Genomic DNA, 13,890 nt, shown 5'->3' with positions numbered 1-13,890 from the left:
TTGACATTCATTGTTAACAATGTTAAGAATGTGATTTTCAGTCTAATTTCTGTGAGGATGTGGGAGAATATTCCTGTCAAGGATAATTTATAGAGGACCAGGCACCTTTTAGTAAATAGGAGGGAAGGGGAACTGGTCTTGCTGTGAAATGTGGATTTCATTGTCCTTCTCAGTCATCTCTTCCCTTGTTACCTCTGTGGGGTCTTTTCAATATCCTTGGTTCACTTCCCTCTCTGCTGAGCTCTGATGAGGGAGGGCTGACTCACTCTACAGTGGGTACTTGAGACACTTCAGGGCCTTGCCAACAAGAACTTTTATATTTTCATGATTTAAGACTCATCTGGTGTTATTCCCCACACCTTGACTGGGGAAAATTCTGGTTTCCCTACCCGAAATAATTAAGAAAAGAAAAAAAAAGAAAGCAGAGAGCTCAATTCAGGAAGGTAAGAAGCCAAACCTGCTGGGACAGCTCTTTTGATCACTGCTAGAGGATCTCAGCTGATTGATGGGCTCTTGATGTTGATTGTTATTAATTATGACTGAAGTGCTCTAACCTAAGTGATAGGTGAGAGGGGTAATTCCCCTTTGGGGCAGCAAATCACAGCCACAATAATTGTGTGGATGAAGCATTTGGTGTTTGTACTGTCTGTGCTAACAGAAACAGGGGCAGGATATTACCTTTGCTGGGACAATCATCATCTAGTGGCAAAACCTTCAGCAAAAGTGCAGTAAATGGACGAGGAAAGTAACACATTCTTTTCACCAAAGAAATATTAACACTTAAGCAGGAGGATTTGCATAAGCTAATATTTCACCCCCAGCAGTGGAGACCTCTCTCCTTCCAGCTCTCTGCCTTATCAATGAACATTGACAGGTCACACACGAGACTTCAACTCAGCTCAGTTTCTGTGGATATAAATATGCAGATGTGTCTTCCTAAAATTCAGATTGTTAGCAAATTATGTGGGTCTCAGCACTATTTTCTCCTTCTGCAGAGGAAATACTTCACTTTTAGTAGGTTCTAAAGTCCATCCCTATTCAGCAAAGCTTTTAAGACCCACATAAGGGATTTGCTGAATCCAGGCTTTCATTACTGCCTTCTTCATGCAAGCTCACTGAAGGAATAGTGCATGAAGGAAAGGGTTTAGGGCAAGACTCTCTGACACTAACAGTCTTTGGATAAGGCCCTGGGAACGTAAGTGAGGAAGGGAAAATTATCTCTAGCACACAGTGTAAACCTCTCCAATTTAGTTAAAAACACTTCATTACACACAGTTTAGTCATAAGGCTACACCTGAGAGATGAGAAATTGCCTAGGGCTAAAAAAGGTTTGTGATATATTCCTGAAACCTTGCTGTCTTGCAAAGGGACATCCAGGGCTGTAACGCATCCCTGATGAAACACTGATTGCAAAAATATACAAGCTCTAATCATTTCCATGAGGAGATGGAGAAGTAAAGCTTTAGCCAGGCAAGAAGAAAAGGTTTGGACTTTTGCGTGTAGTCATAGCAAAAGTGATGTGTGAGCAGAAAGGAGATGATGAGAGAATCTTCACAATGTGTTACCCAGTGGTTTCTCATCTCTTGCCCCTCTGTTCTGGATGTACTGGGATTACAGAATAGATGGATGGGGATCAATATATTTATAATAGCAGCACTTATTAAAGAGTGGAGAAATGGAAAGAGAAGGAAAAGGAGCACACGATGTGTTGGTTGTTTTAGTGATAGAACCTGAGGGAGCAGCCTGCAGCTTTGTCAGGGGAGGTTTAGGTTGGCTCTTAGGAAAAGGTTCTTCCCCCCAGAGGGTGGTTGGGCACTGAACAGGCTCCCCAGGGCGGTGATCACAGCACCAGCCTGACAGAGCTCAAAAATCATTTGGGAAAAGCCCTCAGGGACATGGTGGGATTCTTGGGGAGTCCTGTGCAGGGCCAGGAGCTGGGCTGTGTAATCCTTGTGGGTCCCTTCCAGCTCAGGATATTCTGTGATCCTCATAGAACCCCTGAATCTAAAAGGAATGAAACTTTTGCCAGATCAGCCTGGCATGACAGTGGCAGTTTGAAAGCAACGTGCTAAAGATGTGCAGATTGAGTGTGAGGGGTTTTGGCATGAAGGGAAGTCCCTTATAGCAATGCAGGAGTGTTGGAGGCAGCAGGGGCACAGAAAAATCAGTATTCAATGGAAATGGGCACTGCAGGATTCCACTGGGAGAGGCTGCTCTTTGCTCTCCAGACTTGCTGAGGCTTCTCCACATTTTCAGAGGCCAGCGGCTATTTTCACATACATGTCATTTTGCCCTCAGGCTTGAACAGTTTCCCACAAAATTCACCCTTATTTCACCTTGCTCTTCCTCTTCCCTAAATGTCAGTGAGGACTAGAGGAAATTTATGTGATCAATTCATAAATCAATAGGGCTGCAGCTGCAGAAGGACATGGGGCATGCCTGTTCTCAGGCACTGAATCTGCAGTTCATCACATGCACATCATTAAATCCCCTTACCCTCTGAACAGTGTGGCTGCACCAAAACTGCCTCTAGAAAACATTACCTCCCAAACTGTGTCAATAACTGGGTGAGCACTGGCTAATCTGAGTCAAAGGTGTGTCAGGATATGCTTAACAATTAAAAAATGTAATGAGCAGGTTCTAGTGCCTTTGGTGAGCTTCATTCACTAGTGCAGAAATTATCTAAAAAAATTTCCATCAGGACTTGTAAGCTCAGAGTTGGATCCATGGGGATTTTTACATATTTCTTCTCTTCAGCTCTGGTACAACACCAAAATCCTATGTATAGTCTGCTGCTGCAGGAGCAAAGAACTAACAAATGGGAAATAATTGAGAAGAGAGCACTGAAGTGACTGAAAAGGCAGGGAGACCAACTTGTGAAGAGGAGGATAACTGCTAGCATTTGAAGAGTTTAAAAGCCAAAGGGGAAGAAGAATTATTTGCAAGGTCCAGCAGAGTTTCACTAGGTGTAAAAAGCCGAGAATGAGAAAGGGATCTTTAGCAAGAACAGAGGGAAGCATTTCATCAACACCGAAGCCTGCTGGACCGTGAAATAGTCTCCTGAAATAAATGGTAGCAGTCCTGCAGCTCGGGTCATTTTAAATTAGACTGGGCAGGATACTGGAGCTGGTTCTTTAGGGAACAACTCAATACCAGTCCCAGGGATGGCCATGTCAACCTGGCAGGCAGCTCTGCAGCTCAGGATAATTAGGGTCCCCAAAGCTGTCATGAGGAGAGCTTGACACTCGTTCACGGGTGGTGCTTGTCATCATCTTGTGTTATTTATACATTACTCCGAGTCAAAAAGCCTCTGTGAAGAGACAGGCAGAGCCCTCATAAGTCAGAGCCCTGGACTATTGAAGCTGATGAAAGGTATAAAATAGCTTGCACTAAACCCTCTAAACCACAACCACCGGTGAGAGATTTTACCAAAAACACCCCTCAGCAAGAAACGATACATAGTAATGAGGGAACAAGGAACATGTTTGAACTAACAAACACGTTCTGACAGACTCTGTGGGGCTCACTTTTGTTTTATTTTTATTGTGTTTCATTTTCTGTCTGGCTACAAAGGCTTGAGTGACAGGCAGGGAGGCTGGCATCTATCACTTCTCTTCAAAACACGTAAGGAACAAACATCAACATTTCTCAACAACGACACAGAGGGAACAACCTCTCCTTTTTTTGCCAAGGGATGCATCAACTAAAATGCTGTTGCTGGCATGTGTTTTGCCTTCTTCAGGATATCATGGAATCCCAGATTGTTTTGGTTGTTTGGGTTAGATCATCTTGTTCCAACCCCTGTGCCATGGGAAGGGACATCTCCCCCTCTCCATGGCAGGAGAACACCCACTCTGGGGAAGCAGAGCATGGGGATGGAAAACTGCTGTGAGAGAGGAAAAGGGCTGATGGACCATCTTGGGAGAGTTTTTCCTCATTTTCCTTTCTCATCACCGCTGGGGAAGGTGTCTGCATGGGGAGGATCACGGGAGGCTTTCTGAATCAATACAGCAGATTTAGAATCTTTTTTTATAGGTCTTTCCAGTCACCAGCTGAAATTCTGTGAAGTTTCCCATTCAGTGCTTATCCATTTCTTCTCAAACTTTTATCTCCGCCCATTTTTCAGACGACCACAGGTGCAAATGAAAGGCACGGGATGGTAAATTATATATATTATATATATATTTGCTATGACAGAGCTTGTGCCAGCACTCAGCACTGACAATGCACATTACAGTTCAGCTCATGTATTTCTGATGGCACATTTTACAGTGCTATATATAAAGTTGTTATGGCATCTATTATTCACTGCCAATACAGTTCAAGTTAAAATAGGTTTTATATAACAGTTCAAAGCAATATTTTAAGAAATAACACTTGTGTCAAGGCTGCGGTGTCCTACCAGATTTTGACATTTCCAAGCAATAAAGATCTTTATCCAAAATGTAAGGTTTTGGCGAGACATCTCCCTTGCAGACGTCTCTGGTTTTAATCTGCAAGCAGTAGCAAAAGGAGCACATTTGAATAAAATGAACAGCCAGGTGAACTTTTGACTTGGCTGTTATCTGTCTAGGTGGAAACTGTGAACTGCAAAGTGCCTCGAGGGATGTTCCTGACAGAAAACAATGTCCCATTAACCCGAACCTCTGAAGAGATTTTGGAGATGTGGAAAACACACAAGTGGGAAAAAGTCATTGGAACATTAAGAAAATGTTTTTTATAGGCACAATTTTATATCTGTTTTTCAGGACACGAGACGAGAAGAGAATTTATGTCCTTATTTCTTCAGCAACAAAGAAGGTTTTTCTTGCAAAAAGGGCAAATTCAGTGTCTCTAAAAAAAAAGCCCCACCCTTGGTACCAGCACCATAAGCTTCTCTAAAGTTGTGTGCAATCAGAAGATGTGATGTTCTTTGAATGTCTCCTGTGCTGCTCAAAATCTGCATGTTTCTGGTGCTGGATATGGAAATCCCAGTGAGACCAATCTACTTGCACAAAACAAGTTCTGCACAGCTCTCTTCTTCATTCTGGTCCCCAAAGAACAAAGGACAACAAATGCTATACATCAAATTGACAATAAATTTAGTTTATTAGTAATGTTTGACAGTTAGGAATAATGTGTTATTTTAACCTTATTGGCTACTCACTGGCTATGAAAATATACTGGAAAAAATTGTTGTGGTGACTGCGAGCTCAAGGAATCCACAATTTCTACTGAAAACAGTGAGTTTTAATGTGCAAGACGAGTTCTTTCACAAGAAATATGCTCATGTGGGTCAACAAACAGAAAAGCAAAACACAGTGAAAATTATTTAAAAGCACCATCTGCTTATTCAAATACAGCTGGGGAGAGGAACAATGCTGTCCAAAAAACCTCATTTTCATTATATTTCTTTCAAAAGAGATGTTAAACAAAATACCATTGGTCCTAAATGTTTTTCCCCTGAGGAGAAATGTTTAAGCTACATTTGAAATAATGTTTGTGGAATGCAGCTCTTGTTAGAGGATGAACAGGGATCTTAGATAGAAAAGCAAAATGGATAGAGGAGATGGGAAAAAACAGGAAAAAAAAAAGTGCACACATTCTCAGGATGCAAAAGCCTAAACAAAATTAATTGCTTAAGCTGACTAAATCATTAATTGCATAAACTAAGCTATTCAGAGGTAAATTCATATTAGGTAGAAAGGTATCCAGGATCAAATCAATTGATACAAACCCTGCACAATACATGAACATAGATTTTTATTTTTTTCAAAGTTATTTAGGATTGTGATTGGTTCACTTCAACCCCCTCAACCACCCAAAATATGGTTTTTTTTGTTTTTTTTCCAACAGAGTTCCCTGCAGGACGAACTGTAGTTTTCCCTAATTTGTCCTGCTGAATGCACTGAGATCCCTCGAAGTGCAAAATGAGAATTCACAGTGGAAGATAATCAGTGTGAGAACTTTCTCTGAGAGTTTCACCCTTAGTAATGGACACAAGTCCACAAAGCTCATTCATGGCTGCTCAGTGAACCACAACAGAAATTAGACAAACATTGACCTCGACCTGCTCCTGTAAAACTGTCAGAATTTCTGACTTGGAGAGTTGAGACATACGTGGCCACCACTGTTTGCTAACAGAGGTCCCAGCCTCAAAGCACCTGCCCCCAGCAGGAACTTTTGCCCCTTTTTTGCACTGTTAACTCAGCCATAATTCCTGCTGTACTGCAACCCAAAATCTATCCTGATAAAATTAGCCCAATCCAATTAAAGGACAAAGTATAGCCCTTAATTAAATGTTCTGATTATTCTGAAGCCCTCTCTTCTTGGTTCATCTTGAGTTTAGGTCTGTAAAAGCATACAAATTAGGAAGGTCTATCATGTTCTTGTTTTACCCATTTATCACTTAAATTTAACTAACAAGATTTTCCCAAAAGCGTAAAAAGGGAAATATAAAAAGAAAAATGTGGGATGTCTAACTTATTCAGGCCTCTTTTTGTTCCTTTTATTGCATATTTTTACAGAGCTTTTGAAAAAAAAAAAAAAAAAGGGAATAAAAATAGAATGTCCTCTTCGAACTACATCAAGAACATCCAGATACTTTGATACAGCAAAAATATTGAATAATTAGAAAAGGTTAACAAGTTATTTCCTTTTCTCTACCTATTATTCTCTCTAATGGTAAAGCTGAGTGGTTTTTGCCTGTGACAAATTCCAGTTTCAGTTTTGCATGTACTGCAGGAGTTGTTTTGCTGCAGAACGCAGCTCAAGTAAAGCAGCTCACCACCAACTCTGCTGTGGAAGACTCACTGGGAAGAACCCAACCATCAGCCCATGAACATTAATTAACTCTAGTAATTTTCATCACCAACCACACAGATTTCCAGCTTTTCCTTCTATCACTGATTCCCATCTTTAGAAATTCTTAAATTTCCCCCGTTTTTAGCGACGCTAAAATGTAAAGGCAGCCATGTAAATCAGCATTTCCTTTGTGTTGAGCAAGGAACAACACAAGGATTCTGCACTTTCAGCTCCCAAAACCGTGGTGGGAGGAGGACACTGACCTCAATTTGCTGAATGGCCTCTTCCCGCTGGCGGATGGCTTCCAAATCTTCCTCTGTGATTTCTGAGAGCAAGGCTTGGTCCTGGCCCTGGCTCTGCCACACGCCGTCGCCTCCGTTAAAGATCTTCTCATCATCAGGCAGGTCAGAGAAGGGGGTCTTAGGGCTCTGCTGAGGTGGGAGAATGGAAGGAAAGCAAAGGAAGTGTAAATGTTTTCCAGTTTTACACAGCTTTAGTGTGAGGAAAGAAAAGATTAATATAACAGATGGCACAAACAGTGATGTAAAGGTAAAGAGGAGAGAAGTTAATTACATGAGAGGAAGCATTTCAAGTCTCAAACCAAATGTTAGGACCTGAAGTCAGATCTCCTGAGCTACTTTTGGGCCCCAGTAACCAACTTAAATTTTCCACAGTTCTGACAGGAAAAAATGTAGATGTGCAGCTGAAAATAATGCATTTCTCTTGTTTGATTTCCCTAAAAATTCTTCCAGAATTAGACACTTTCACAGGCACAGAGAAATCATTTGAGAGACTCATTTGTTTTGAAGACTTTATGATCCAACTTGCAACATTCAAAATACAAAGGTTACAATCTTCTCCATTTATGAGATTAACAGTTTAAGAAAGGGGAAATCACTGCAGGGATGTGAGTGCAGAGTGATCAGCCTGAGCAACTCACAGGTTTGTGGTGATCACTCTGTGGAGCTGACCTGGTTTTTCTGACACTTCTGATCACAGTCACAGAATCACAGAATGGTTGGGGCTGAAAGGACCTCAAAGATATCTCATTCCACCCCCTGCCATGGGCAGGGACATCTTCCACTATCCCAGGCTGCTCCAAGGCCTGGAACACTTCCAGGGATGGGGCAGCCACAGCTTCTCTGGGCACCCCATTCCAATGACTCACCACCCTCTGATGAAAGAAATTCTTCACAATATCTTATTTAAATATCTTTCAGTTTAAAATCATCCACCCATGGCCTATCTGCCTGTTTAATAAGCTTCTTCCCCTCTTTTTTAAAAGCCCCTAACTTGTTTTATTAAGCCTCATTGTTAAAATCCTCAAGACACCATTTTCTTCTATTTTGGGAGTTGCATTTATGTTCAGGTCCAGATTTTAAAACCTTGTTCAAGAACCCATTGGATCTGCACAGGAAGTAGGGGCAGAGGTTTAACAAGGTGTTTTCCACCAGAAAACACCAGGTGTTTTCCAGCTTTAGATTCTGTGTCTGTGTCAGGTTCAGTCCTGACTGGACTTGGAGAATGAACTGACCCAAGGTTGGTTTGGAGGCTGAGCTCAAGCTCTCAACTAAGAGGTTGAAGGCTCCAACCTTACAACTGCATGAGGATCCAATTTCAAACAATGCTCATGGTCCTCTAACTCGGTCTTGAGCTGAGCTTTGACTCCTAACCAAAAGTTACAATTAAAAAGCAAGCCAAGTGCTTCTGGTGCTCTGAAGCTGAAACAAGAAATGGTGGTGGCACACCTTGACCTGGACTTAAACATTGTCAAAGCCTCTGAAAGCTAAAGGAGAAAACAACTACTCAGGGGGGGATGTTCAGTTCTCTGAATCTGGGTTTATCTGAAGCCCAAAAACTGGGAGTTGTGCCTGAAAAATAAAAGCCTCTGCTTTGCTTTTGTCTTACTGAGGAGACATCTTCAAAAGTATTAATTCCCCTGAATTCCCACAGCATGGACAGAAAGTGAGGTCATGGGGAATTTAAATGGAAGGGCACGGGACTGGAGAACTGGAAGGGCTGGGGGGACTTGAGTCTGGAAATGTTTCTTTAACTCTCTAACTCTGCTTTAACTCATTAAAAAGTATGCAATTCCTGTATTTAGAAACAAAATACTTTTTGCATTTGCCAACACTTAGACTTTTTCTTATGAAATTAATTCATTATTATTGTTATTATCACCATACCTCGTTAGAGATAAAGAAAATAACACAAGGTGGTGAAGGAAGTGGGATGATGGAAAAAGTAGAAGAAAATAGGAAAATCAGCAGCAAACAGTCAAATATCTTTCAAAATATGAACAGAAGACTAAAATCTTTTACATTAATGTATTTTTTTCACCTTCTGCTTTCCAGGGATCTACTGAGAAAGGGTGTGTTACAGGAAGAAAATCATCATTTAAAATTAGGTTAAAGATTAATTTACACTTTATAGGACATATTTTAATAGGACTAAGGTACTCTGGGGGTGTTTTATTCACTAATTATTATGTGCTTTGGACAGTAACCTCCCTGGTAGAGTGTTTCAGTGCCAAAAGAGTGCATTAATGGACTCAGGAAAAAAAAACCCTTGGGGTATTCTAATACTTCATTTAGTGACCAGTGGGCTCAGATGAGCAGAGGCAAATTACACATCGCCAAGTGGGCTGGAAGATCCCAATAATCTGCCTTATGGAGACACAGGAAAAGTGTTCTGATGAAATTTGTGTGCCCTGGTCACAGCAAGGATGCTGCACCAAGGACCTCAATGCCCACAAATGGACACTCAAAGCCATGCTTGCCCTGTGGAGGTCTGAATTTCAGTGGAAGAAGACAAATTTACAAGTGTTCAAATGTTTCCTGTTCTGATGTGGGAGCACAGGGATAACAGGAGAGGCAGCAACCAGCTCTTCAGATTGGGTTAGTCCATGGAATAACACAGCTGTACTGTAAATATCCTTTATCTTGGCCTGTGTCAACTTTATTTGTCGTCTTCACTTGCTGGGCCTGGTATGTGTAAATAACACGTCTCTCCTGCAAATTACTCAGAAAACACATTGCAAGGGCTGCTGCTCAGCCATCTTTTAGAAGAAAACCAGCAATCCATGTGTTTAAATAGGTAAAGGTCTAGACACAGATCTTTTTCTCTAAACAAAATAGTGACCTAAGTTAATTTCAGAGCTGCTGAAGGCAATTAAATGTGTTTGCATCCTTAACATCTTCCGAAAAAATCCAACCATGGCTGCTGAATAAGTAAATCAGTGAAACAACAGGATGCAGAGGGGCTGATATTTCCTTCCAGACGTAAAAATGGACTCCATAATAATGTTAAATACAGTCACCACGACCTGCTACCAGAGTCTGTATGCTGTGCTAACAAATAAAAGTGATTTTGTGCTGTCCATGGGACTGAGTCCCTCATTTCTGTGATAAAGTGAAAAAATCTTAAATCTAAAACTGTGAAGAAATCTAATCACTGCTAATGCTTCTGATTGAAAGCTGCATATAGCTGGGCTTATCAGTGCTCTTCATTCCCTTCTGAGTTATGTTCATTGCCATGTCTGACAAAACACTTTATTTATAGCAAGGAAAGATCAGATGGAGGGCACTCGCTGAGCCTCCACAGATAAAGTTCCCTTTGACACTGCACTGGAAGAGGCCATAACTCCCTGTACAGACATTTCCACAATCAATTTGATTTAGTGCCAAATTTTATGCCCTGCAAATCTCTGTGTAATTTTCTGTCGGATTTCCTTTCATAAATTGTTAATTGGATATGTTTGAAGTTGTTCTTTTGTTGAAATTTGCCTCTGGCAGATTTTTGTCAAGATGTATCTATAAACTGAACCCTTCCAATGAAGAAAAAAAATTATAGCAGGGAAAAAGCTGAGTATATCTGATATGCTCAGTAGTTCTTTTAAAACTAAATCCTTAGGACTGAGGGTCATACCATGCTGTTGTTCATCATATCTGAAAAATTATGCCCAGGCACAACATTTTTCTTGTTGGATAAAATCTTTTCACCAGGATAAAATCGTTGCTGCTTACAACTACATTTTTTTTATCAGATTTATTCTACCAATGGGGAGATGTTATATGCAGCTGCTGATAGGGAAGGAAAAAAAAAATAAGGTTTTATCTGGATGGTGACAGCTTCTGTCAGTGCCTGTATTTTATCAGCAGTAAAATCTTTGCCTCAAAAAGTTGCATTTCTGAGACCCCTCCAAAAGCAACCCCCTCCCAACCTCGGTCCTGCCTCACTCCCCATTTGTCTATCAGAAGGGACAGAATATCACAAATTTGACAACTCTTGTCACAAAAAGTCACCACACAAAGGATTGAAATGGCCTCTCTCCTGGCCCCATATGGTCTTTATTCCACAGAGAAGCAGAAATCTGATGGGAACTCCAGCCAGCCCTCACAGCCCATCTCCAGAGAGTTGGGAGTCTCCTGCAGCAGTGAGAATGTCCTGGCACCTCCCAGTCCTGCAGCTCTTTTTTACATCCCTAACTTCAGTGATGACAGTCCTGATTGCCAGCTACAAGGCTGCTCCCTTACCACAAGTTCAGGGCATGAAATATTGACTGGAGGTGGATGAGAAATGTCTTTTAGCACCAGAGAAATTTTTTGTGATTTCAAAGGAAAATTTCCTCTCCAGTCCTCCCCAAAACCTGAAGATAGAGACAAAAATTATACAACAGAAACAAATGGGGATACACACACCTTCCTCCAGCTCAGGTGAGTACACAATGGATAATAAAGGTGAGAAATAAGATGAGTCTCTCACAGTTTTGCCAAAAAATAACTGTAAGAGTTGATGTAAATAACCAAGATTTATTGAAGCTAGATTTACAGGCTGCCCACCAGGTGAGTGACACCACAGGGACAGGAGAATGCGGGGCTGAGGAAGACACTCACAAATTCTACTTTCAACCTCGGCATGAAGACAGTTAAGAAGGAAACTTGATTAAGCCTGGAGGGAGACAACAAAAACACATTTCTACACCACCTCCTTCCACCCCAAACTCCATCAGGCTTGTGTCCTGGGGAGGAGGGTTTTATTTCTGTGTGTGAAAGTTTGGGAAGAGGATACAAACATATTGGGATGGATGTGGCAGAGCTGTTGCCAGAGGGGGGAAGGGGAGCAGCCCTTGGAAAGGGATCTGGTTGACAGCAAGTTCCATTTGAGCCAGCAGCTCCCCACCTGGACTGAGAAACTAATTCTGGAGAATAAGAAGGGGCACAAGTTCATTTTTCTCTGGCCACTACGCCATTCACACACACATTTCAAGCATCTGAAGCGTCGCTGGGCTGTAGGGCCCTGGAGATGCCTTTGATATGAACAGCACCATTCACAAATTCCTTGTTACCTCCCGGTTTATAGGAGCACAGGTAAAACCAGTCTCACTTCTCTGAGCTAATTTTGTACTGCAGACTGCAGGCAGTTCCAAGGAAATCTTCTGCAACCATGAAAAAAGAACATTTCAGGGCTTCTATATGACTCAGGGAGGAAACCAAGGAAGGCTGTTCTATCTTCCCCAATCTCCAGAAGCCTCCTGCACCTCTAGCAGGGATATGGCCAGCTCCAGCAGCAACCACTACACCTCCCACAGCTCCTGCAAACTCTCACATCTCCTTGGGTAACATTTGGCTCTGGCATTCAAACCAAATGCAAATGCAGAGATGTTTATCTCTTGCTTTATAGTACATATAGACACATAAACAGCCTTTATGAGGATCTCCTATTCTCAGCAGCATCCAGGCTCAGAGATCCACATTTTATTGCATGTAGAATAACGAGGCTGGAGTGTCTGCATTAGAGATCAATAAAACACCATGCATGGAGGGCCACAGTGCAGAGCACTGCTGGAGTTACCCTGCCTGACACATTTCTGATCGCAGGTTGGCACTGCGAAGCTGCCTGGGACAAAAATGACACAGAACAGCCAGTTTGGCCTGACTATCCCCAAAATACAGCCAGGTTAAGGCTGACAGATAAATCAGATTAGATCATATCTCTCAAACCATCCTTCCAAAACAACTAACCTTGCAAGCTTAATAAGATTTAGAGCTGTACCATGCCAAGCAAAAGCCCAAAGCAATTACAGGTAGAAAGGCCTCAGGCAGGCACAGAACAAGCAGCCTGGGACTTCTAAATCTTTTAGAGGAGAGAAATAGTGATATTACAGTTTTGCATTATCTTTCACACAGAAGATCACAGTAGTGATTGGTAATCTGAGCTGTTGTCTTAGGAGAGGAGCTTCCCACAACAACTGGGAATGAAATGCTTTACAAGAAATCACAAATTAACCACTACCTGCTCTTCCTTTTCACTCAAAAAAAGGCCAAATTTAAAATTATCACAACAAGGACAACTTTCAGTGTGTTGAATCCTTCCTGCATGCATCACTGATACAGGCAAATACACAAATGGATTCAGCATTTTCTTCAACTTATGCAAATTTGATTACACTGCACCAATGTAGCATGAGAAAAACCAGGATGGGGAAATTAGCATAAAGGGAAGTGTTGAAGTACATTTTTATTTAAATTAACTAGAATCCTTCATGTGTTTCTGTCTCCACTCTTGATCAAGGTGTTTATTTTTGAATGAAAGGAATGTGAAATTGAGCAAGAAAACCTCCCTTTCCACCAGTTTACTACTACAGAATCTGCAAGAAATCACTAATTTTAGGGAAAATGTATTAACAGAAAGTATTTTGGTAGTTTGCTTTTCAGCATTTTAAAATTTACTCATTCAGGTGTCTGCAGTCATGAGGACTGAGAAAATCTTTTCAGTTTCCTGGAACTAGAAGAGACTAAGTAATAGAGTACCTAGTTCATACCTCCTACTGCTTTCCTCTTCTTTAGCTTGCCTTCAAGACTTTATTACTCCACCAAATTCATTCTAAGCAATCCTGACCTCATCACCCAGGGCTGTTTGAGTTCAGAGTCGATCTTACTGTACTCAGGGTGGGAGAATTAAATGACCTGTCTGTGGTAGATGAAGAAAAAGAAAATAAGCCAGGGGCCCGAGGTTTAGCTCTCTGATAACTGATGTGCTTTTAAGAAGCACAGCACATTTTCTCTCCACAGTGAAGACCAAATTTAGGAGGAATTCCCTTCCTAC

General features: G+C 41.4%; 1 protein-coding gene across 15 annotated transcripts in view; it reads right to left on the bottom strand.

The window, feature by feature from the left end:
• Positions 1-13,890, bottom strand: part of TSNARE1 (t-SNARE domain containing 1) — a 455,536-nt gene that overhangs the window by 211,777 nt on the left and 229,869 nt on the right. For 13 of the 15 annotated variants that reach the window (XM_088056786.1, XM_088056777.1, XM_088056781.1 and 10 more), the window contains one exon: positions 7,047-7,214. In XM_088056786.1, coding sequence (XP_087912912.1) covers positions 7,047-7,214 — 168 coding nt within the window. The remainder of the gene's footprint in view (positions 1-7,046; positions 7,215-13,890) is intronic. The other 2 variants (XM_088056822.1, XM_088056813.1) reach the window with 1 other exon arrangement.

This window comes from Pseudopodoces humilis, chromosome 1 (assembly GCF_049639895.1).
Source record: "Pseudopodoces humilis isolate 2021_Gansu_Grassland_sample_001 chromosome 1, ASM4963989v1, whole genome shotgun sequence".
Classification (NCBI taxonomy): domain Eukaryota; kingdom Metazoa; phylum Chordata; class Aves; order Passeriformes; family Paridae; genus Pseudopodoces; species Pseudopodoces humilis.
Note: the sequence above shows the minus strand (reverse complement) of the source record. Positions and strands in the feature narration are given on the sequence as shown.